This window comes from Scyliorhinus torazame, chromosome 13, assembly GCF_047496885.1.
Source record: "Scyliorhinus torazame isolate Kashiwa2021f chromosome 13, sScyTor2.1, whole genome shotgun sequence".
In the NCBI taxonomy this organism is placed as follows: Eukaryota; Metazoa; Chordata; class Chondrichthyes; order Carcharhiniformes; family Scyliorhinidae; genus Scyliorhinus; species Scyliorhinus torazame.
Genome location: NC_092719.1, coordinates 206,042,041 through 206,064,885, shown reverse-complemented (window position 1 = coordinate 206,064,885; position 22,845 = coordinate 206,042,041). Strand labels below are relative to the sequence as shown.

The 22,845-nt window shown below is 42.0% G+C and overlaps 1 protein-coding gene across 1 annotated transcript in view; it reads left to right on the top strand.

Moving 5' to 3' along the window:
- The first annotated feature begins 271 nt into the window (after positions 1-271).
- Positions 272-22,845, top strand: part of emc3 (ER membrane protein complex subunit 3) — a 39,211-nt gene continuing 16,637 nt past the window's right edge. The window contains exons 1-5 of the mRNA XM_072472968.1: positions 272-452; positions 15,947-16,004; positions 18,290-18,383; positions 20,056-20,160; positions 21,290-21,371. Coding sequence (XP_072329069.1) covers positions 298-452; positions 15,947-16,004; positions 18,290-18,383; positions 20,056-20,160; positions 21,290-21,371 — 494 coding nt within the window. The 5' untranslated portion in view covers positions 272-297. The remainder of the gene's footprint in view (positions 453-15,946; positions 16,005-18,289; positions 18,384-20,055; positions 20,161-21,289; positions 21,372-22,845) is intronic.

Below are 22,845 nucleotides of genomic sequence, written 5' to 3'. Positions count from 1 at the left end.
ATCTTATAGAAACTTTTTAAGATCTCGAGAGACGGAACTTGACAAAAATGGCCGGTGAGAGGATGTTTCCCTCTGTGGGAGAAACCAGAACTCCTTTGGTGGATCAGTGCAGGATCGATGGGCCGAATGACCTCCTGCATTGCAGGGTTTCTGAAGCAGCCAGTGCTGCAGGATGGGCGGGGCCTAGCACATGGGCAGCCGCACCAACGTCCTCCTGGCGTAGCACATTGCTGACGTCTGACGTACAACAGTAGGTGCCGGTGCGTGTGAGTGGCGGCGCGTCATTTCCGGCGGAAGATGGCGGAGCCGGAGTTGCTGTTGGATTCCAACATCAGGCTGTGGGTGGTGTTGCCCATCGTCTTCATCACTTTCTTCGTGGGCCTGATCCGGCATTACATCTCCATTCTGTTACAGAGCGACAAGAAGCTCACGGAGGAGCAGGTTTCCGACAGGTAGGCGGGTTACTTTCAGCGGCTAAACAAGGACCTGCTCCATTTCCATGGAGACCATCTTCTTTCTCAGAACCTCTGGAGCGGTTGTCAGAGAACATCCGTGTTCAGTTTGGCCTTTCTGCTTTTACATTGCTAACTCTTTCCCGTAATCTCGTCTGATGTTCCAGCCATTGCAGCTTTTCAACTATTTACGTTATGCTTTATTTCCCCTCACATTTCTGACATTTGCATGTCACATTATACTATTTGTACGGAAGGGGTTGAAATGAAGAGTTTGCCTGGTCCCTGGACCATCTCCCTGGAGGTCCTGATCCTGAGTAATTGAAACCCAGCTTATTCCAGGCTGTTTTTTTGCCTGAGGGACAAATGGCGAAGGAACAATTTACGGGGGCTGTATGGAAAGGAGCAGTTCCGCACACTGTGTGTGGAAGGGTGAGGGTTAGCCCGCATCTGAGATGAACTTTCAATGTGTTGTCTATTTTTTGACAGAAGCAAATGAGAATTGAGACTGACTGGAGTTGCATAATCCTGACTCTGCACTTGTAAGAGCCATGTAAATGTTGTTACTGTGTTGCGTGAGTAGCACTATTTTGTGCCCAGAACAAATTGTGTGCGTGTAGATTCTTTTTTTTAAATGATGGCTAAGACATCTGACTTAGATGGCCAAAGCAGTTCACATCTACATGTACACTCAGAACTTGATTTATTGGTGTAATTTACATTCTGAATGAAATAAATTGAGAACTTATGGTCCAAGATTCCGGGGGGGGGGGGGGGGGGGAGAGGAGGCATAAATCAATCTTGAGGAACTTGACCATCCTTCCTTTGTACCTTTTCTCACTAAAGTCTGATACATTATTTTTGATCTTTTAAAATTATAACTACAGTTTAATTTTGTCCTTGAACTGTAGCCTATAACCTTAATGAATGATAATTTGTGTTATGACAAGTGTTTCTCTGCATCGCCCCATTGTCATCTCAGATACATTTTCTCCTTTTTTTGGGTTTATACAGGAAACACCCACTAACCAATTGCAAGGGTCATTGGGGCTCATGCATTCTCCAGTTGAATTGGTGATTAATACAAACCCATTTATTCTGCAGTAGAGCCCAGCTTCCACTCCTCTCTTTATTGTATTGAGGAGGTGTTGGCTAGGATTCTCCATCACCATCTGTCAATGATGTTTGGCAGCACTGTGTTTGGTGATCCAATGTCATTGATTGCAGCTATAGTATGCTTAATTAGCAACATTCCTGGATGAAAGGGTTGAAGTATGAGGAGAGATTGAACAGTTTGGGCTTATACTCATTGGAGTTTAGAAGAATGAGCGGGGTCTGATCGAGATATATAAAATACCAAGAGGGATTGATAAAGTAAATGTAGACCAAATGTTCCGTTTTGTGGGGCCATCTAGAATGTGAAGTCACAGGTTGAGTGCGGTAGAGGGAGGTGAATTTGTGGAGCTCACTGCCCCATAGCGTGGTGGAGTCTGAATTATTAAATGGTTTCAAGAAGGCGATAGATATATTTTGGATTGTAAAAATGGGTTAAACGGATGTGAGGAACAGACAGGGAGGTGGATTTGGGACCAGCAAGAGATCAGTCATGATCCAATTGAATGCAGGAGCAGACTCGAAGGACTGAATTGTCTAATTTCTATGTTCCTATGTAACATTGTTGTCCAGTGTATATTGGCAGCTTGTTTAAGTGTCAAACATATAGTCTCTGTGCACATTTATTGAATAAAGGTTACCACAGTGCACACATGTTTTTCATTATGTTGTAAAAGGAGTTTCCTCTATGTTTTAAAAGTAGGCTGACCTAAATGTTTGTTTAGAAAAAGACCTGCAAATGTATTATAGGTGTTATATTTCACTGTCTTGCGCCTACTACCTAACTAACTGTATTGTGCCCCAGTCCTCCAAGTACCATTGTGATTCTCCCTACTGTGGTCCTTGGTGCTAGATTAAGCCCTTGTCTTTAGAGCAGACTTATGGCCTTTTAACATGGGTATTTTTCTTGCTCTTCCTTCCCCCCCCCCTCTTTCCCCATCTAAGTTTAGACTCCACTAGACTTTGCTGAAAAATTGGATTTGTGAGCAGTCAACTTTTATCTCCTTCTCCACTTGCCCAGTTCGATATTTCCTCTGTCTTTTGAGTGTTCACCACGTTCCAGGTCTCATCTTGCCAAATCCTCATGCAGCTCCTGCATTCTTTCCTCAGTTAAATGCATCTCCTTTGATTCCCATTGCCTATCAGGGATCCTCTCAAAATCACCAGTTTCTTTTGTCCCAAAATTTCCACGATTCGCCCACCGTTTTTGAAGGTCCTCAAATTAAGCCAAGGTTCTTCAAAGTGAGGGTGGGGGCGGTTTTCAGGAGGACCGCGGAACAATTGGTCACGACGTTCCCGTGGTGGTCATGATTGCAGGAGAAGCACCCAAAGGCTATTACCGGCTTTTAAATTCAGAATGGCGGCTGCTACCAGCTTTTAAAAGAGAACAAAATGAGGGCGAGCGTGCAGTTTTCTGGTCATAAGTGGCAGCAGTGAGCAGGTCAAGCCCCTGTACTTATGCTTGACACCAAGTGTCCTGTACCTACGTACTTTTGGCATGGAGGCAAGCTGCTTCCATTTTCTAGCTGCTAGCAAGCAAAACAGGACTGTGAAGATGGATCGTTTTGTTACAAGGAAGAGATGGCCAGATACACACACAGGCAGGATTTCACATCTGAATCTGTTGGAGAGAGCTGCTCAGGAGAGGACAGGGCAGAACAGTGCTGTGTTGGCTCTGTGCAGAGTTCCAGCGCCGGTGAACAGCCTAAATTACCTATAAAGAAAATCTTAAATCAGGATCAAAGCAGTATAAAGATGATTTCTTGAGGTATGATTTTGTTAATTGTGTCAATGCAAATCAGGATGCAAAGCCCATGTGTGTTAGAAACATAAAAACATTGAAAACAGGTGCAGGAGTTGGCCCTTTGAGCCTGCACCACCATTCAATATGATCATGGCTGATCATGCAAATTCAGTATCCCACTCGCGCTTTCTCTCCATGTCCCTTTAGCTGCAAGGGCCACGTCCAGCTCCCTCTCGAATATATCTAGCGAACTGGCCCAACAGTTTTCTGTTGTAGAGAATTCCACAAGTTCACAACAATGCGAAGTGGATAACCTCGCATTTACACACATTATAGTGCATTTGCCCACTCAGCCAGCCTATCCAAGTCACCCTGCAGGCTTACCCCTTATTCTTAGGCTGTGACCCCTAGTTCAGGACGTCCCCAACATCGGGAACATTCATCCTGCATCTAGCCTGTCCAGTCCCATTAGGATTTTATATGTTTCTTTGAGATTCGCTCTCATTCTTCTAAACTCCAGTGAGTATAAGCCCAGTCGATCCAGTCTTTCTTCATATGTCAGTCCTGCCATCCCGGGAATTAGTCTGGTGAACCTTTGCTGGACACCCTCAATAGCAAGAATGTCCTTCCTCGGAGACCAAAACTCCACACAATACTCAGTGTGGTTTCACCAAGGCCCTGTATAACAGCAGCAAGACTCCTATACTCCTATACTCAAATCCTCTCGCTATGAAGGTCAGCATGCCATTAGCTTTCCTCACTGACTGCTGTACCTGCATGCCAACCTTCAGCGACTGTTCCACCATGACACACCGGTCTCGTTGTACTTCCCCTTTTCCTAAACTGCCACCATTCAGATAATCTGCCTTCCAATTTTGGCCACCGAAGTGGATCACCTCGCATTTACCCACATTATATTGCATTTGCCCACTCAGCCAGCCTGTCCAAGTCACCCTGCAGCCTCTTTGCATCCTCCTCACAGCACACTCTGCCACTCAGCTTAGTGTCGTCTGCAAATTTGGAGATATTGCATGCAATTTCTTCATCCAAATGATTAATGTATATTGCAAACAGCTGGGGTCACAGCACTGAACCCCACTAGTCACTGCCTGCCACTCTGAAAAAGATCAGTTTATTCCCACTCTCTGCTTCCTGTCTGCTAACCAGTTTTCTATCCACTTCAATTCATTACCCCCAATACCATGAGCTTTAATTTTGCTCACTAATCTCTTGTGTGGGACCTTGTCAAAAGCCTTATGAAATTCCAGATACACAACATCCACCCTTGTCCACTCTACTGACCACATTCTCAAAGAATTCATGGAAGATTTGTCAAGCATGATTTCCCTTTAGTGAGTCCATGATGACTTGGACTGATCCTGTCCCCTCTTCCCAAATGCTTAGTTATTTCAACTTAATAACTGATTCCAGCATTTTTCCCACCACCGATGGCAGGCTAACTGGTCTATAATTCCCCATTTTCCCTCTCCCTCCTTTTTGAAAAAGTGGAGTTACATTAGCTAACCTCAATCCATTGAAACTCTTCCAAGATCTATTAAATGTTGGAAAATGATCACCAATGCGTCCACTATTTCAACGGCCATTTCCTTAAGTACTCTGGAATGCAGAGCATCAGGCCCTGGGGCCATATCGGGTTTTAATCCCATCAATTTCCCCAATACAATTTCCTGACTAATAAGGATTTCCTTCAGTTCCTCTTTCATGCTAGACCCTCTGTCCCCTAGCATCCTCCTTAGTGAAGACAAATCCAAAGTATTTGTTCAATTGGTCTGCCATCTCTTTGCCCATTATGAATTCACCTGATTCTAACTGTAAGGGATCTACATTTGTCTTCACCAGTCCTTTTCTCTTCCCATACCTATAGAAGCTTTTATATTCCGGTTTTATATTCTCTGCAAGCTTACTCTCGTATTCTATTTTCACCTTCTGAATTAAATCTTTTGTTCTCCTCTGCTGAATTTGAAATTTCCCCCAGTCCTCAGGCTTGCTGCTTTTTCTGGCCAATTTATATGACTCCTCTTTGGCTTTAACACTATCCCTGGTTTTCCTTGTTAGCCATGTTTGACCTACCTTCCCCACCTTACTCTTGCGCCAGACAGGGATGTACAATTGATGAAGTTCATCCATGTGTTCTTTCAATGTTTGCCATTGCCTATCTACAGTCAACCCCTTAAGTATCCTTTGCCAGCTTATCCTAGCCGATGCACGTCTCATACCAAGAAAGTTAGCTTTCTGTAAGTTCAGGACCCTAGTCTCAGACTTAACTGTGTCACTCTCCATCTTAATGAAGAATTCTACCATATTATAGTCACTCTTTCCTAAAGGATCTCACATCACAACGTTGCTAATTAATCCTCTCTTATTGCACAATACCCAGTCTAGGATGGCCTGCTCTATAGTTGGTTTCTCGACATATTGGTCACCATGGAGCCAGGTCTCCGTGATCCTAATTACATCATATCCATTAATGATCGTCAGCGCAGTTAATTCGTCAACCGTATTACAAATGCTCCTAGCATTGAGACACAGAGCCTTCAGACTTTTTTTTAATATCGATTGCTCTTTTAGAATTATAATATAATGTGGCCCTTTTTGATTTTTGTCTTTGGTTTCTCTGCCTTCCACTTGTCCCATTACTGCCTATTGTTTCTGTCCTCACTTTGCTTCCCTCTGACTTCCTGCATCGGTTCCTATTCAGGGAAGTGCTAGCGAATGAGAGTTTAAAACCCTCAAAATTTCAAAGGCATTTGAAGACGAAGCATGGCGAGTTTGAGGACAAACCTCTTGATTTTTTTTCAAAGGATGCAGTGAGAACTTAAATCACCAGCTGAAATCCTTGGCAGAAAATCATCAGTTGAAGCCCTTGGCAGAAATATAACATTGAATGACAAAGCACAATTAGCCTCTTACATGGTAGCTTACCATGTAGCTAAAGAGAAAATGCCCCACACTATAACAGTGTGACTGAGCTTCTGTGCCTGACCTGTGACAGCACATTAAAAATACACCAAATGTCCAAATGGTTATCAGCATTCTTGAGTAGAATCTCCGAGGAGTATCCAGTGCTGAGTAGCACTAGCATTTTGTTGCTATTACCCTTCACGACGACCTACATATGCGAGATTGGATTTTCCATTCTCACAAGATGAAAATGGCGCAAAGGAATTGGCTGAACTCTGCATCTGATATGCACATTGCCCTCTCCTCCTATGAACCTGATTCAGTGAGATTGTGCTGAGGACCAAACAGGCTCAGCGGTCAAATAAAAGGTTAGAGAAAGTGGGTTACAAAGGTTGGCCAGTTGGAAAAAGTGGGTCTTGAGGGGTGGGGTGGGGGGTGTGGAAGAGAGAGAGAGGGGGGGGGGGGGTGAAAAACACTATTAAGCTGTGCTTGAGGTCACCCTACTCATATGATCTGATGGTTACCCGTATCCACTTTTGTCTTTTCATTAACTTGTAATTCTACAATCATTGTATAATTTATTTTAAGACTCCTATCTCTATGCCTAGCTGTTCCCTCTGCATCAATTTGTGCCCCTAACAAAATATTCACCAGCACCATTACCACTGCTCTGCCATTTGCACTGACATTGGCACCTCCATCAAACCGCATACTCACTCAGCAATTGCTTTGCCTTTGATTCCTTAATCACCCACCAGATCTCTGCAGTCACCACTCCTGGTTACCCATGTTCTCAAGTACATGGGATGAGCACTCTTAAACTGTTATATCTAATTTGGCCAGAGCCTTTTTTGTCCCTCGCTGCAGTGTGTGCTATTTACAAAATGCAACTCATCAAAGGTCCTTCGGCACCTTCCAAACCCACAGGACCTCCATCAGAAAGACAAGGGCAGCCGATACATTGGAAAACTACCACCTGCAAGTTCCCCCTTCAAGCCATCCACCATCCAGACTTGGTCACTATTATCTTTGTCACTGCATCAAAATCCTTCAACTCCCTCCCTAACAGCATTGTGAATGGGTTAACCTACATTTTATGGTTCACCGCCACCTTCTCAAGGGCAATCGGGATTGGTCAATAAAAATGTTGGCCTAGACAGCAGCACCCACATTCTGTGAAAAGAACAATAAATGAAAAATAAATCCATTGCTCCAGAGTATTCTGAGGGGGCAAATAATAACTTTACCACCACTGATGACTTCCAGACTTCCCTCCCTTACAGGGAGTGGTGCTGGTGTACTTCCGCCATCCTTACTGCTGATTCAAGTTGTGAGGGGCTCATGGACATCTGTTTGAAAGTTGTTTGCATCCACTGCCACCTCCCCTTTGATCCCAGTTATAGTCATCCTTAGACCATGCAATTTTTCTGTTTTCTTCTTCCTCCCTCAACTGTTGTAGGGTTCTTCGCTCATAAAGCTTACCCTGCTCCCCAGGTTTGTCTTGTCTCTGTACTTTGGGAATTATTAAATTTTCTCTCTCTTCAGCTGTTGCCCTCGCCCTTTTTAAAACAAACCCCTCCCTCCCATTCACTAATTTCTTTCAAACTACCATCCTACCTCCAACCATCCCTTTCTTTCAATGGCCTTGGAATTGCTGTGCTATCCAACTCAGTTGCCATTGTTTGACAACTTATATATTATTGACTCCATTATCCAAGATTCTCATCCACAGACTCGCTCCATATTATTTAGCTAATTGCCAGCAAAATATTCAGATGACATCTTCCATTCCTCTGATTTAAGATTACTGCTCGTCTTCAACTAGAAGCTGATTTTTTAGCTACAATGTTCCCCTGGGCCTTTCTTCTCAAAATGCTTTGCCTTATCTCTCTAATTTCCATAGCACCTCAAAACCTTCTTTTCAATTGTACCTTTGTGTCTTTCCTCAATGTTATCTTCAGCTTTGTAATTCAGTACATTAGTGTCTTTTGGCCTACTGAATTCTTAATTTTGTGTTGGTGATATGATCTCAACGCTAGTCAAAATCTTTTACTGCTGCATTGGATTGAACTGTTTTAAACAACTGTTGGTTTCTGCAAGTGGTTAAAATCTTCTATTTTCTGCATTTGTTTCATGAGCACCCAGTCCTTGCTTGTGAAATCTGTACTAAGCTGATGGAAAGACATTTGTACTGTGACTCCTTACAAAGGTTGGAATGGTGAAACAGATTGTACTTTGTGCCTTGTGTCTTTCAAACCACTGTGCATCCAATTAATTACTTCAGGGCACAGTGGCTGCTATGTCAGCAGATGTACTGGTTATTTTGGGAACAGCAAGTCCCATAAACAACAATGATGTGAATGAATAGTTGACCTGTCTGATTACAGACACCAGAGCAACTTCCTACTTCTCTTATGATATTGTCATGAGATTTAAAAAAATATATATTTTTATTAGAGTTTTTCTATTTTTACAAATTACATAACAAATCCTCCGGAACGGTACAGATTGGCATTAGTGCCTCAGCATACATGAATATACAGAAAGACCGGAGAACAACAACATAGTTGGTTCAGTTTAATCATCAAACTTTGTACCTCCATATGTACCAATGGATATGCTAGAGAATGAGGGAGAAGAGGATAAAGCCAAGACAACATGGCAAAATGGCACACACCCTCACATGTAGTGACTGCTCGTATAGCCATCCAGAATATAGGATAGAATTTTCATGTCATGTTAGGGCGCGTTCCACAACTCATGTGTCCCCCACTCCAATCGTACCAGAGGCATCAATAACATATAACGTATTTTTCTCGGATATAAGACCTGTCTACCGTTGCAGAAGCCAACCAATGATTCTTTAATCCCAAAATAACGGGAAAAAAGCAGAAGAAATTAGCAAAGTCATTAGTACTTAACCACAAGGCGCAACAAATCCTCAAAATCCAGCACAGTACCGAGAAATCATCATTCCACACTATTTTACAGAGAAGACCTGCAAATATACATACAGTTGGTTCCGATTGTAATTATTGTGGTCGGTGCCTCCATCACACTGACCATGATAGGATGAAAAGATACTAACAGGAGCAGAAGATCTCAGGATATAGCCATGAGCTCATGGCCCTATTGTGCATGCTCCCACCATAAGACAAAAAGGAAGATTTTATTTATTTGCTTTGATTTGATTTATTGTCACATGTATCGAAGTACAGTGAAAAGTTTTTTTCTGCAGCCGAGGGAACGTACACAGTACGTACATAGTAGACAAAAAGAATAATCAACAGAGTACATTGACAAATGGTACATCGACAAACAGTGATTGGTTACAGTGCAGAATAAGGGGCCAACCAAACCAAATACATGAGAAAGCTGCACAGAAAGCTTCCCGGTGGGAGGCAGAGACCCATTGCGTCCAGCTGCCTCCAACACCTCTCGATGAACATCCGAGGGCAAGACAATGTAGAAACAGTGGTCTGATCGCTAACCGCCCCCAGGCCTCGACGACCGGATACAATGTGTTCCATCAAACTCGAAACACCCAATCTTCAAATCGAGATTGCTAAAGCATGGCAGTCAGTTCTCCAATTTGGTTGGGAATTTGTCCCCAGTTCCCTTAGAAGACTGGGTGTCCTCAGGTCCCGTCCGGCCCCATCTCTCAGAAACAACCAGGATATTCAATATACCAGGTAACAGGATTTCCGAGGACTTGAGGTGAACCCCCACCAAGGAGACTGCTCTAGTGATAGGAATCTCTTCTCCGCTTCATCCATTCTCTTAAGGATATCTCGCAGTTCATCAACATGAGCACCAACAAGCTGCGTCAAGGAGCCGAGACCATCGTCCACAACATTCACAATGGCAGCCATCATCTCGACACCAACCGCATCGCTGAGGGACAGGCCCTCTCCCCAGCAAAACCGTAACTGCAAAGCTTGGCCCCACCCCGGCCGCCTCCAACTGCCCCAATCAAATAAGGATTTTTTTGTCTTAACACAGCTCTCCACCACCCAAGATCTAGCCCGAATCATCCAGGAACATAGCACAGGACATACAACCCACAATTATTTTTTTCTTGAGTGTGCATCGGGATTTTAAAAAAAGGATTGAAACATGAGTAGTGACAGTGCTCGCAAAAACACAGCCGCTCCCCACCATGAGATTTTCAACATCTGTCAGATTAAAACATTCAAACCCTTAGTTTCATGTGATAGCTGAAGAATCCGATCACACTGGCACCTTCACATCAGTACAGTGCTGAGCCTTGATTTTATTCGAAGGAATTTGCTTTTCTTTTCCATATTTCATAGAATCCCTGCAGTGCAGAAGAAGGCCACTCGGCCCAGCAAGACTGCACCAACCCTCCAAAAGAACACCCTACCTCAGCCCATTCCCCTGCCCTATCCCCATAACCCCGTAACTACACACCTAACCTACACACCTTTGGACTGTAGGAGGAAACAAGAGCCCCCAAAAGAAACCCATGCGGAGACAGGGAGAACGTGCAAATTCCACACAGACAGTCACCCAAGGCCGGAATTGAACCCGGGTCCCTGGCACTGTGAGGCTGCAGTGCTAACTACTGTTCAAATCTGCTGTCCACTGTGGGATTTAATAAAATGCAATCCTGTCTTCAACACTGACTGTTCAGTGGCCTAATCTGTGTTAATGTTATAGATACTTGTCTCTTATGTGGCCACAAGACAAATCCTTGTTAATTTTCATAGCATGAGCAAAGCATTTGGCTTTGGTGGAATCCTAAAACTGGTGGTGTCAGGTCAGTTTCAGTAAATAGAAAGGAAAATTGTATGAGGTGTATAACGGATAACAGATTTGCTGTACCTCTCACCAGAATTGAAAGAACCTTAGTTAGGCCACACTTGGAAGTATCGTGTTCAATTCTGGTCGCCACACTACCAGAAGAATGTGGAGGCTTTAGAGAGGGTGCAGAAGAAATTTACCAGGATGTTGCCTGGTATGGAGGGCATTAGCTATGAGGAGCAGTTGAATAAACTCGTTTTGTTCTCACTGGAACGACGGAGGTTGAGGGGCGGCCTGATAGAGGTCTACAAAATTATGAGGGGCATAGACTGAGTGGATATTCAGAGACTTTTTCCCAGGGTAGAGGGGTCAATTACTGGGGGGCATAGGTTTAAGGTGCGAGGGGCAAGGTTTCGAGGAAATGTACGAGGCACGTTTTTTTACACCGGGTTGTGGGTGCCTGGAACTTGCTGCCGGAGGAGGTGATGGAAGCAGGGACGATAGTGACGTCTTGACAAATACATGATAGGATGGGAATAGAGGGATACGGACCCCGGAAGTGTGGAAGATTTTAGTTTAGACGGGCAGCATGGTCAGCGCAGGCTTGGAGGGCCGAAGGCCTGTTCCTGTGCTGTACTTTTCTTTGTTCTTTGTTCTTGGAAAGATCTAACAGTGGAATTGAAGGGAATATAGTTACATTGAAAGAAAGATGGGTGTGGGACAAAGAACAGGAATAAGGTGGGTGTGATTTAATTGGTAGGATGGAGTCAATTGTTTGATGGATGTATTTGTCCTGGGATTTCTCCATTTAATAATATTAATCTTTATTGCCACAAGTAGGCTAACATTAACACTGCAATGAAGATACTGTGAAAAGCCCCTAGTTGCCAAATTCTAGCGCCTTTTCAGTTACACGGAGGGAGAATTTAGAATGTCCAAATTACCTAACAGCATGTCTTTCAGGATTTGTGGGAGGAAACCAGAGCACCCGGAGGAAACCCACGCAGACACGGAGAACGTGCAGACTCCGCACAGACAGTGACCCAAGCTGGGAATCGAACCTGGGACCCTGCCGTTGTGAAGCAAAAGTGCTATCCATTGTGCTACCGTGTTTAGACAAACATGACTTTGAACTTTATACATCGACATTGAATATAAAAACAAGGAAATGATGTTGAATTTATATAATGGATTGATTCGGCTAAATTTTTCAATGTGTGCTTTACTGACTCCAGGATGATTAAAGGCACGGAACGGAATTGGCAATGATGTATTAGAATTGTACAGGGGCTGAAAAGTTACGATTGTGAGAAGAGACTTGTAGAACTGGAATTTCGTTTTACTGGAGCAGAGGATCTTTAATAAGTTTTCAAAGTGAGGTTTTGAGAGGGTGAAGCATAAAAGATGACTTCGTATTCTCCACGATGGAGAAGCTGGGGTTGCACTCCTTGGTGCAAAGGAGATTTTTGCGAGATTGAGATGTGTGTACAAGATTATGTGAAGTTTAGATATGGTTGACAAAGGCAATTGTTTCCATTAACTGATGGAGCAAGGGCTTGGAGACACTGATATAAGGCAAAAGGTATGACGGGATGTGAGGAACCGTGAGTGACGATTTGAAATTCACTGCCTGCCAGAATGGAGAAGGAGACATCAATGATTTCAAAAGGTAATTGGATGGACACTTGAAGGAAATAAACTATAGGCCTACAGGAATAAAGCAGGGGAATGTAACTGACTGGAGTCAGCATGGACTCAATGGACTCAGGCATTACATCTATATATCCAGATATTATTGTACAAGTTCCTCAAATGTTGTTTAATACACAGCCTGGTGTAGAGCTGAGGCATTCTGTCCATGAAGCTCTCACGGTATTTGTTCTGTAGTGATTGATCGAAGTTCAGCAGGGCACCAGAAGGAATTGGCCCTGTCCCCACACAGTCAGCACACCTGCAGCAATAGCTTCCCCATCCCCACATATTCTGACTTTCATTGGGTGATATTACAGTTCGGGTTCATTTGTACATGAGAGTATCAGAAATAGGAGCATGAATCTTCCATGTGTCCTCTCGAGCCTGCACTGATATTCAATAAGTTTATCTGATCTTTGTGTCAACTCTACTTTTCCCCCTGTTCCCCATAACTCCCTTTATAGTTCAAGAATCTGTCCATCTCAGCCTTGAGTATACTCCGTGACCCCAGCATCCACCGCTCTGTGAGATAGAGAATTCCAAAGATTCATAACCCATCTGAGAGAGGCACTTTCTCCTCCTCTGTCTTAAACCGGAGCCCCTTTTCCCTTTAATTCTAGATTCCCCTAGAAGGGGAAAGATTCCATCATGCACCCGCAGAATCTTGTATGTTTCAATCAGATCACCTAATTCCTCAACTCCAATGGGTATTGGAGCCTTTCCTCATCTGACAACCCCGTCATCCCAGGAATCAACTAGTGACCTTCTCTGAACTACCTCCAATGCAAGCAGATCCCTCCTGAAATAAGGAGACCAAAACCGTACACCAGACTCTAGAAAGGTCCTGTATGTACAATTGCAGCAAGACTTCCCTAATTTTATACTCCATCCTCTTGCAATAATGAACAGGTTTCTATTCAATTTCTTAATTACTTGCTGTATCTGGATGCTAACATTGTGTTTAATATACGAGAACACCCAGATGCCTCTACTACAGCATTCTGCAGTCTATTCCCATTTCAATAACGTTCTGTTTTTCTACTCTTCCTACCAAAGTGGATAACCTCCCATTTTCCCACATTATATTTCATTTGCCAAATGCTTGCCTGTTTGCTTAGCCTATCTAAACCCCTTGCAAACTTATTGAGGGGGAATTTTGCAACCCCTCCCCAAGCTGGATATTTGCAGGTTGGGAGAGGCGTGGGGTAAGTAAGATAGTGGTGGGCCTAGTGTATTGCTTTCCAACCCACCTTCCAGCTGTCCCCCATAATACGGTATAATACGGTGTATGTATAAGGCACCAGCCACCCTTCGTACTCTTTGGCCAGTTAAGAACCTCAATAGACCTATTAATGACCCGATTTAAAAACCTGTTTCCATCACCTAAGCAAACAGGCAAGCATTTGGCAGAATAATATGTGCGGATGGGGAAGGCGCTGTTTCAATTGGAAAGGAAGAAGGCTACCCCCTTCGGGAGGGGGTGCTCGGTGTCCATTGGGAGCAGAACCCCGCCCCCCACAGTTTCACCACATTTGCCTCTGACCCAAAAGCCTGACCCGACCCCCTCCAATCAGATTGGCCGGCAGCTCTGTAGAGCAGGACCTTGTGTCTGAGGAACAGAGTACTCGTTAAGGCTGCCCCCAGAACTTTTCTACCCTGGGGTCGAGCAACATGTGCACCCCACCTCTCCCTGTAAACTTCAAACCTCTTGTGTTCTTCTCACCAGTTGTTTTCAAACGTATCTTTGTATGATCAGTGGATTTGGCTATAATAGACTTGGTCCCTTTATCCAAGTCAACATTGCTCTTGACTCACTGACCAGCTATGAATTATCAGATAGCTTGATAGGATTGATTGGACTGGGAGAGTTCAAACTTTCTCCAGGTGAAGATCAAAGCCATTTCTTTTAGCTCCTACTTTATATACTGTTTTTAAACTGGGTTCTATTTTTTCCTCTGCTGGGGTGCAACAGTAGTAGACAGATAGAATAAGATGATCTGCCTGACCTTTTTTACCCAGGGAATGGCAAAGGATTAAATTTAAAATTTGGCCAAAATAATTCAAATTAATTGATTTGAGCGAAGTAAGATGAAAATATTGAAAAGTGCACAGTAGTATCATATTCCCTCAATTTGCTTCAGTGAATCTGTTACTGTAACAAGCAGATCAACACAATACAAATTAATATACAACACACAAAATCAAAAGCAAAATATTGCAGTTTGGTGAAAGGTGCAGACCTCAAACATTAACTGTTTCTTTTTCACAGATGCTGCCAGACCCCCATTGGGCATTTCTAGAATTTCTTCTTTCCTCAGAATCAGTTTGGGCAAAAGGCACTGTGGATGTTGAAAATATGAGGTGTAGGGGGAGAGGAGAATGGTGGAAGCATGATGATTTGTCTTCATCTGTGGTGGTAATTATTCTCGAGATTGTGAGCATTTGGTTTCCTTTCAATAGCCAGTGAGGATAGTGCTCTCGTTCAGTGGCTTGTTTTTAAATAAATTCACTTGATAGTCAACATTTGAAACATGATTTGATGTTGAAGCGCGACCGCAATTTATGGAAGAAAATCCTGCGGAGGCATAGAATAGTCCCAGTCAATAATTAACAAACATTTCCGGGTGATCTTGAGCACAATAACAAAGCTTAAACCTAGATAACAGGGTTAGAATAATGGTCCCAGAGGGGAGCTCAGAGACTAAAGAAGGATAGAAAAAAATTAAATGCGTAAAAGGTGATGAGTTGTAAATGCAAAAATGTACATCAAACAGTGTAGCATTTCCAACAATTATGCTCTAAGATGTAGTGCAAACGTAGCACAGAATAACCACTGGATGGAACCTACACAAACTGAAAACCATTGGAATTGCTATTCAATAAGGTTAATCGGCTGGACAGCTGACGATAGCTCCACTCGTGTAGCAAGCCTATTGGACCTGTGGTATGGCCCCCAAAACCAATCTGTGTTTTATTTTTATCCACACCATTATTTCCTGCTGTGGTCTCATCAGATGCTGTTGTCAAATTGCTTTGATTTTTTTTCTTTAGAAAAGGGAAATAACTTTTAAAATAAATTAGCGATTAACTGAAATACTGTATTGGCACTCGTGTGAAATAAGTGCAAAACCTTTGATGTTTTTTGGGAGGTTACCAAACTGGTACAAATGTTGATATTTTAGTCTGTCTGGAAAAGTATCAATTTCCCTTGCAATTACTTAGTCTGTTAAAATATAATTGATTTGTTTACTTTTTACAGTCAAGTTCTGATCAGAAGTAGGATTCTGAGAGAAAATGGCCGATATATCCCAAAGCAGGTAACTCTTAAGTTCTCTCCATTCCAAAAAGTTTCCGACCCTTGGATGACTAATGTGGGTTTCGAGCCGATTAGTTCATTGCTCAATTGAGTGTCAACTGAGAGACTGTTGACTTACCCGCCTGATTTTATTTCATGAATCATGTATCATTCTGCTGTCTGGAGGGTGAGTATGTTCTTGATCCACGACTAGAGGGAGCATGAGAGAGGCCCAAATAACCGATTCAGCTTTTCAGATTTTATGCTAAAACTTATTGGCATTCCCATCTGCAATATGCTTTGAATATAGTGACTTGTGCTGGGATATGGTTCTATAGATGTCAGCTGCACTCCAGCAACTAGTCTGAGTTGCCATTCTTGAACATTGGCAGGCTGTTTGACTGCAGCTAAGCAACATAAATTGGTCTTTTTCAGATTGGCAAGATGTTTAGAGTGGTGTGCCACAGGGACCAGTGCTGGGACCGTAACAATTTACATAAATGACTTGGATGAAGGGATGGATGGGATGGTTGCCAAATTTCTGATGATACAAATATTTGTAGGAAAGTGAGTTGTAAAGAGGACATGAGGAAGATACAAAAGGACATTAATAGGTTGAGTGAGTGGGTAAAGATCTGGCGAATGGCGTATATTGTGGGAAAATGTGAAATTGTCAATTTTGGCAGGAAGAATACAAGAAAAGCAAATTATCTAAATGGTGAGGGTTTGCAGAGCTCTGAGATACAGAGGGATCTGGGTGTCTTGCTGCTTGAATCACAAAAGGCTGGTGTGCAGGTACAGCAAGTAATTAGGAAAGCTAATAGAAATGTATCAATTATTGCAAGGGGAATTGAATACAAAAGTAGGGAGATCATAATTAAGTTTTACACAGAGAACAAGTGAGGCTACATCTGGAGCAGTGTGTACAGTATTGGTCACCTTATTTAACGAAGGATGTAAATGTGTTGGAAACGGTTCAGAGAAGGTTTACCAGACTAATACCTGGAATGGGCAGATTGTGTTATGAGGAACGTTTGGACAGGCTCTGCTGAGTTTAGAAGAGCAAGAGCATGATTGAAACATACAACATCCTGAGGGGTCTTGACAGGGTGGATGTGGAGAGGATGTTTGCTCTTGTAGGAGAATCTAGAACGAGGGAGTCACTATTTAAGAATAAGTGGTCGCCCATTTAAAACTGAGATGAGGTGAAAATGTTTTATCTGAGGGCCGTGAGTCTTTGGAACTCTCTTCATGAAAAGGCAGTGGAAGCAGAATCTAAGTATTTTTAAGGTAAAGATTGGATGATCTTATTAAATGGTAGAGCAGGCCCAAGGGACCAAATGGCCTACTCCTTTTTTTAATAATCTTTATTGTCACAAGTTGGTTTACATTAACACTGCAATGAAGTTACTGTGAAAAGCCCCTAGTCACCACATTTCGGCGCCTGTTCGAGTACACAGGGAGAAATAAGAATGTCCAAATTACCTAACAGCACGTCTTTCGGGACTTGTGGGAGGAAACCGGAGCACCCGGAGGAAACCCACTCAGACACGGGGAGAACGTGCAGACTCTGCACAGACAGTGACCCAAGCCAGGAATCGAACCTGGGACCCTGGAGCTGTGAAGCAACAGTGCTAACCACTGTGCTACCGTGCCGCCTTGTTCGCATGTTCACATTGTTTCCACTTGCATCCAAACCTATGAACATGCAGCGGACGTAAAAAGTTGCCCATTCGGAACAGGAACTCTGGTCATTCTCATTCTCCAGTTTTAACGGGATGATGAGGCTCATTGCATACATGTACTAATCCATCAATGACTGTAGCATGCAAAAGAGCCTTTTGAAAAAATCAAAGTCAAACCCATCCTGTTTTCTCCTCTTGTCCATACTAGTGCACCCTCAACAGGGCTGCACTGAATTAAAGCCACAAAAACTAGATGCTCACTTGTACTCCCTGCCTGATGAGGCATAAGGGTGACTTGGTCATTCTTTTTGACAATCACTGAGTTTTAGTTGGCCATTGGAAGATGTGTTAAGAGTACCTTGCACGTTCACCATCTCCAAAAACTGGATAAGTAGCTTTATGGGGTCTTTCCCAAAAAGCTCAGATGAAATTGGGAACTTGACAATTGAAATTTGTTTTTAATGTTTTGCTTTCCAAAGTGCCAAATCTATATCAAAACCAGATATCTTGATATTGTCTTCAAGTCTCTTTATAGCTTGGATGTATTTCTAACTAACCATGTTTTTCTTTTGTATTTAAATTCTATTCATTTTGACCTGGTTCCCTATTTTTAATATTCCAGTCCTTCCTAACACGGAAATATTATTTTAACAACCCAGATGATGGATTTTTCAAGAAGACCAAAAGAAAAGTTGTTCCACCCTCTCCCATGACCGGTAATGTGTTCTGTTTCTTCTAATATGGTGGGTAGAGGCTACGTAATCTTTCTTTGATAGGAGATCCAAATTGTGCTGAACTTAAAAGATGCTATAGAACTATTTGTAAAAGAGTAGGAGTGTTCTCCTGGCGTCTCAACCAGCATCCTGGTCAGCCTGTCATCAAGTATAGAATAAACAAAGTAAAAGGTGCAGTTGTAAGAGACTGATAATTGTACACATGTCTACATGGTCAAATGCAACATTTTTACAGAAAGTAATCTTCTGGCATATCAGTTGTTAAAATTAGGAATATACTCAGGAAATTTAATTTCACCCTGCGCCTACTTTCTTCTGCAAGGTGCAATTGTTGCCTTCAGGCTATTGGATAGTCAAAACTGTATATTTTGTAGAATGACTGCAGCAAAAGCCTCCATGATTTGTGAGCAAACATTTGTTTTAATGGGGAGTGATGGTCAGTGATGGAAGGTCTCTTCCATCTTTTCCAGTTGTGCAGGGTACCTCTTCTGGGAGAAAAAAAACCACAATACATGTTTGTTTTCAGTAACGTGTTACAACTATAAATATGTGGACTTTTAATGTTGGTCGATGAAGCATGTTAATATACTGTTGCATTGTAATAAAAACTTACATAAAAAGGTTTGCATTTCATGAATTCAGAATGTTGCAATGTGCTTTATAGCCATTTAAGTACGTATTAATTTTTTTTTTTTCCCCAATTAAGGGGCAATTTAGTGTGGCCAATCCACCTAACCTTTATATCTTTGGGTTGTGGGGGTGAAACCCACACAGACACGGGGAGAATGTGCAAACTCCACACGGACAGTGACCCAGGGTCGGGATCGAACCCAGGTCCTCAGCACCGTAGGCAGCAGTGCAAATCACTGGGTCACCGTGCTGTCCTGCCATTGAAATGCTTTTGAAGTGTAATCACAGCTGAAATGTAGGAAACGCAACAGTGAATTTATGCGCAGCAAGGTTCCAGAAACAGCAGTATGATAATGATCAGAGTATTTGTTTTGAGCAGTGCCGACTGTCAGAAAAATATTGGTTTGGACACGGGAATAACCTACGTGTTCCTACTCAGAATGGTACCATGGGTTCTTTTGCGTCCTCTTGAGAGAGCAGGTGGGGCTTGGTTTAATGTCTCATGCAAAATACCGTGTAGAATTCCGTCAGTATGGCACTGGAATGGCAGCCCAGATTTCTACGCTGAAGTTTCAGTGAGAAATTGTAGAATATTGATTCATGCCCATTGTTTTCTCCATTTTAGCTGATCCGTTGAAAGAGAAAGTGAATGTAAGGTCCATTCTCTTTCTTCAGCTCCCAGCCTCAACTGCCAGAAAATACAAAATCTGAACATTAATCTGTCCAGTATGTTTACATGCACCTCCCAAGCAAAAGATTGAAGTTGGGAAAATACATTTACCTGCTTTCAACCAAAGATTGGTGCATGAGATAGGAATTTCATCTGACTTGCTTTCTTTTTCTATTTTTGTATCTTAAGAGAGACAATTTAGTCCTTAAAATGGATGACTTACTGATTTAAGGTCACAACATGGCTAGTAAATATGATAGAAATGGTACCTGAGCTAGAGTTCTTATAATGCTTGTGATTTAAAAAAAAAAAATGAGACTGAAACCTAGCGACTTGCCAATTTCATACTTTCAGATCCCACTATGGTGATGGATATGATGAAAGGCAATGTGACGAATGTACTTCCCATGATCCTCATTGGTGGCTGGATTAACTGGACCTTCTCTGGTTTTGTTACCAGTAAGTAATAACACACTGTTGAAGAGCGGAAGCTAAAATTAATTGTTTTAAAAATCTGTATGTAAACAAAATGTTTAAAAAAAATCAACTGCAAGTAGGTGACCACCTTTTTACCAATATCACAAAGAAAATTTCCTCCAGTTGGGACGACAGAAGCTATAAAGTTCCATTCCCTTGTAATGACTGCACCGTTTGCCCCAGTACGTACAAACATGAAGACCACTTATTTCATAACTCTACAATTTTATCTGCAGTTTAGCCTCCAGCACTGAAACCCTTATCTGTGTTTTTGTCACTTCTGGACTTAATTTCTCCAATGTCTTTGCTGGTATCCTCTCTCCACCCTCCATAAACTCCTAACTGATCCAAAACTTAACCTTACTTGGCTCATCAACTCCATAATTGCCCACTTGCACTTAGTGAGATGGTAGCATCATGGTAATGTCACTGGGCCAGTAATCCAGAGACCCAGGTGAATTCTTGGAAGACATGGGTTCAAATTCACGGCAGCTGATGGAATTTAAATGCAACAACTAAATCTGGTATTGAAAAGTTAGACATCAGTTTCCATGAAACTATCATCGATTGTTTGAAACATTCACCTTGTTCATTACCGTCTTGAGAGAAGGAAATTGCCAGTGGCAATGGCAACAAATGCCAGCCATGCCAGTAACACCCACATCCCACAAAAAGAAAACACTATAAATACAAGTTTTTATTGTTAAAGTCATTTTTAAAATTTTCAAAATATTATTCACTGTCTTGTCAATGAAATTTTGGTCCCCATATTTTACCTCTATGTTCTGTGTACCTATTCTTTCACAAAAAGTGAAGTGATATACCCTATTAATTTTGAGATCTTGTAGTCTACAGTTCGAGTAGTATTGTCTTGATTTCAATCAACATTTCCCCATATGGCTGTTGTGAAATTAGTGCCGCTGTTTCAACATTGATTTAATTCCATTGCACTGTCTTGGTGGAATTCATTTTATTATTTATTAATAAAAAGGAAATCTATAATTGCAGATAGTGCTACAAATCTAGACATAGTCTAAAAGTTAAGAATGTGTTCAGGAAATGGAAGATGGAATGTTTTTGCAAATACTAAAACACTTTCTTTTCTCTTTAGCCAAAGTTCCATTTCCTTTGACACTGCGTTTCAAGCCTATGTTACAGCAGGGAATTGAACTCCTCTCACTGGATGCTTCCTGGTAAGTTGGAAAGTACACGCGAGAGAAATCGGGGCTCAGAAAAAGGTTCCAACCCATCAGCACTCATCCCTTTAGCACGTATTGCCAATGTGATGCCCCAAAGGCCAGCCAACACATGTTTTTGGCACAACAGGCTTCTCTCTTATCACTAAATTATCCTTTCTTGGCTTGAAGCAAAACTGCTTATGTTAAATGACCTTAACACTTAGAACAGCATACTTACGGTTTTAGTATTTAAAAAGCCAATAACGCTATCACAGTAATTGAGAAATGGAACCTTCAGGGGTAATAGGCTAATTATCATTCACCATATTAATGGACCCAAAGAGAAATATTTTTTTTAAAACAGCAAATTGCTTTGAGTCTTGTTTTCATTTTCAAATCCTTCTGTGCTCCCCGACATTTTATCTCGGCAATTTCCTCCAGCTATGCATCTTCACATGTACCTCTTTCTCTGGCAAAGTATTATTCCTACTGTATCATCAGTAGGCATTCCTTCAACATTTACAATTCTCTCCCAAAATACCTTGCTTTTGCACCCCTTTCTTTGCTTCTAGCCCTCTCCTGCTTAGCATTCACCTTTATCATTGCATGTGAACTGCTAAAAATGTTTTTCCTTGAATCGTGAGTGCTTTAGAAATACAGGTCTGCTTTGAAGAGGGGACATGGAAATTCAAAGGCAAGGGACAGTGTTTTTACAAGCCTTTTAAAAGTTGAGGGACAGAGATTTTGGGACAAAGCTGCAAGTCTGGGAATAATATCTAAAGGAATGGCCATTAATTGTGAAACCAAGAGTAAAAATAAAACTAAGAAGATAGTGCCTTAAAATTCTCCCTTTTCACAATAGATGGAATGCATCAAAAGGAATCATAATTTTCCCTGAATGCTAGCCATTCGATCTAGTCAGTACTATGACATCCATTAAAGCAGAGTAGGTATTCATAAAAGCTGCAAATCAGAGTCATAAACTCCTGCGACTCCAGTCTACTGAAAATTCAGAAGGTCTATTGATTTTTAAATGGAAAGTAGATTAATTGGGTCATTCAAGACTCCATTAAAATCCTGATGAGTTTTATATTAAACATTCCAAAATCTACCACTTCAATTCCACTCTTAGACTCTTTCTGCCTTCTAATCATCTTTGTGAGAAATGTTGTGTAATTGTAAATGGATATTGTTGATCTTGGCAGAATGTAAGAATTCAACTTGTGCGTTATCACCCACAGAGTATAAATGGAATGAGGTTATTACTGTGCAGAAGTGATGAGCTTTCTTGGCGCATCTGTTGTGATAGAATTCCAGTCCTTAACCATAGTCTGGAAAGATATACTTTGTTTTTTTCAATTGGCAAATCGCATCCAATGTAGCAGCAATAAGTAATTGTAAAATGTTAGTTTTAAAGTTGCCAGAGTCTAAGAAGACTATGGGGGAGAGCTGGCTGGTGGTGATTTAACCTGAGTATCACCATACCTGG